Source organism: Galeopterus variegatus, unplaced genomic scaffold (assembly GCF_000696425.1).
Source record: "Galeopterus variegatus unplaced genomic scaffold, G_variegatus-3.0.2 Scaffold8713, whole genome shotgun sequence".
Taxonomy (NCBI): Eukaryota; Metazoa; Chordata; class Mammalia; order Dermoptera; family Cynocephalidae; genus Galeopterus; species Galeopterus variegatus.
The window spans coordinates 7,038-8,223 of record NW_007734824.1 but is presented as its reverse complement, the minus strand read 5'-3'; the positions used below and the strand labels follow the sequence as shown (position 1 = coordinate 8,223).

The 1,186-nt window shown below is 35.5% G+C and overlaps 1 protein-coding gene across 1 annotated transcript in view; it reads left to right on the top strand.

Annotated features, from left to right (window-relative positions):
* The window catches only part of MKKS (McKusick-Kaufman syndrome), an 11,758-nt gene extending 11,064 nt beyond the window's left edge, over positions 1-694 (top strand). Inside the window, exon 6 of the mRNA XM_008593103.1 lies at positions 50-694. Coding sequence (XP_008591325.1) covers positions 50-366 — 317 coding nt within the window. The 3' untranslated portion in view covers positions 367-694. The remainder of the gene's footprint in view (positions 1-49) is intronic.
* Positions 695-1,186: the final 492 nt, after the last annotated feature.

The window sequence follows — 1,186 nt, the reverse complement described above, 5'->3', positions numbered from 1 at the left end:
TTCTGCAGTGCTCTGGAATCTCTCGCTGGCTCTTTAGAACATGATGGAGGTGAAATTCTCATTGACATGAAGTATGGACACTTTTGGTCCATTCAGGCAGATTCTCTCTCTGTTGTTAACTGGCCAGATTTGCTTTCACAGTGTGGCTGTGGATTATATAATAGCCAGGAAGAACTCAGCTGGTCTTTCCTAAGAAGCACGCATCATCCTTTTGCGCCACAAACCTGCCTTCCACACGAAGCTGTGGGCTCAGTTAGCAGACTGACTGTGGACTGTTTGACTGCTAAGCTTAGTGGCCTACAGGTGGCTGTAGAGACAGCCAATTTGATTTTGGATCTTTCATATGTTATTGAAGATAAAAACTGATATAAGAGAATAGCAGATTTATATTACAAAACAAACTACTCAGTGTCAATGAAGAAAAATAATGAGTTATTTGTTCTCTCCCAAAGGCCTATTTGCATACTTGGACAGATGATTCATAAAATTACAGATCTACTTAAATAAGGAAAAAAAGCGTGATTCTTGTGTAGAAATGCCATAGAATAATAAAAATATGAAGCATCGTTATTAAAGATATTATAGTTATCTTAGGGATTCCATAGTGATTGCTGTATGTTGTTCTAAATTTTCGTTGTTGTTACTTTGACATTATTCTAAGAACATACAGAAATAAAAAATTCCTTATCCATGCTCTAGTTTGTATATATTTATTATAGATATTTTCTAATTAGCAGTAATTACATATGTTTAAATTATAAAATTAGATTCCAAAGTATTACAAAACATCCAGTACTTAAGTAAAAGAAGTATTCAAACTGCACATTTAGCAAAATTTCACTTTTCTTAGTACCCTTTATCTCAGACTGTATTATTCTGTGGTTAGGTAATTGATGTAGAACCCAGTCTGCCTGCAATTGCTAGTTTGTATCATGGCTGCACATTTTTGTTATTTTGAAGAAATGTGTAAGTAGGAAAAAATAAGTTTATGTAGTAGTTAAGGCTGGAACAACTTTGTAATGTCTTCACATTTAAAGTGGGAGGAGGAACTGGTTTGGTTTAGCAGGGTTTCTCAACTTTGGCACTATTGACATTTGGACCAGATAATTCTTTGTTGTGGGGGCTGTTCTGTGCTTTGTAGGATATGTAGCAGCATCCCTGTCCTGTACCCACTAAATGTCAGTAG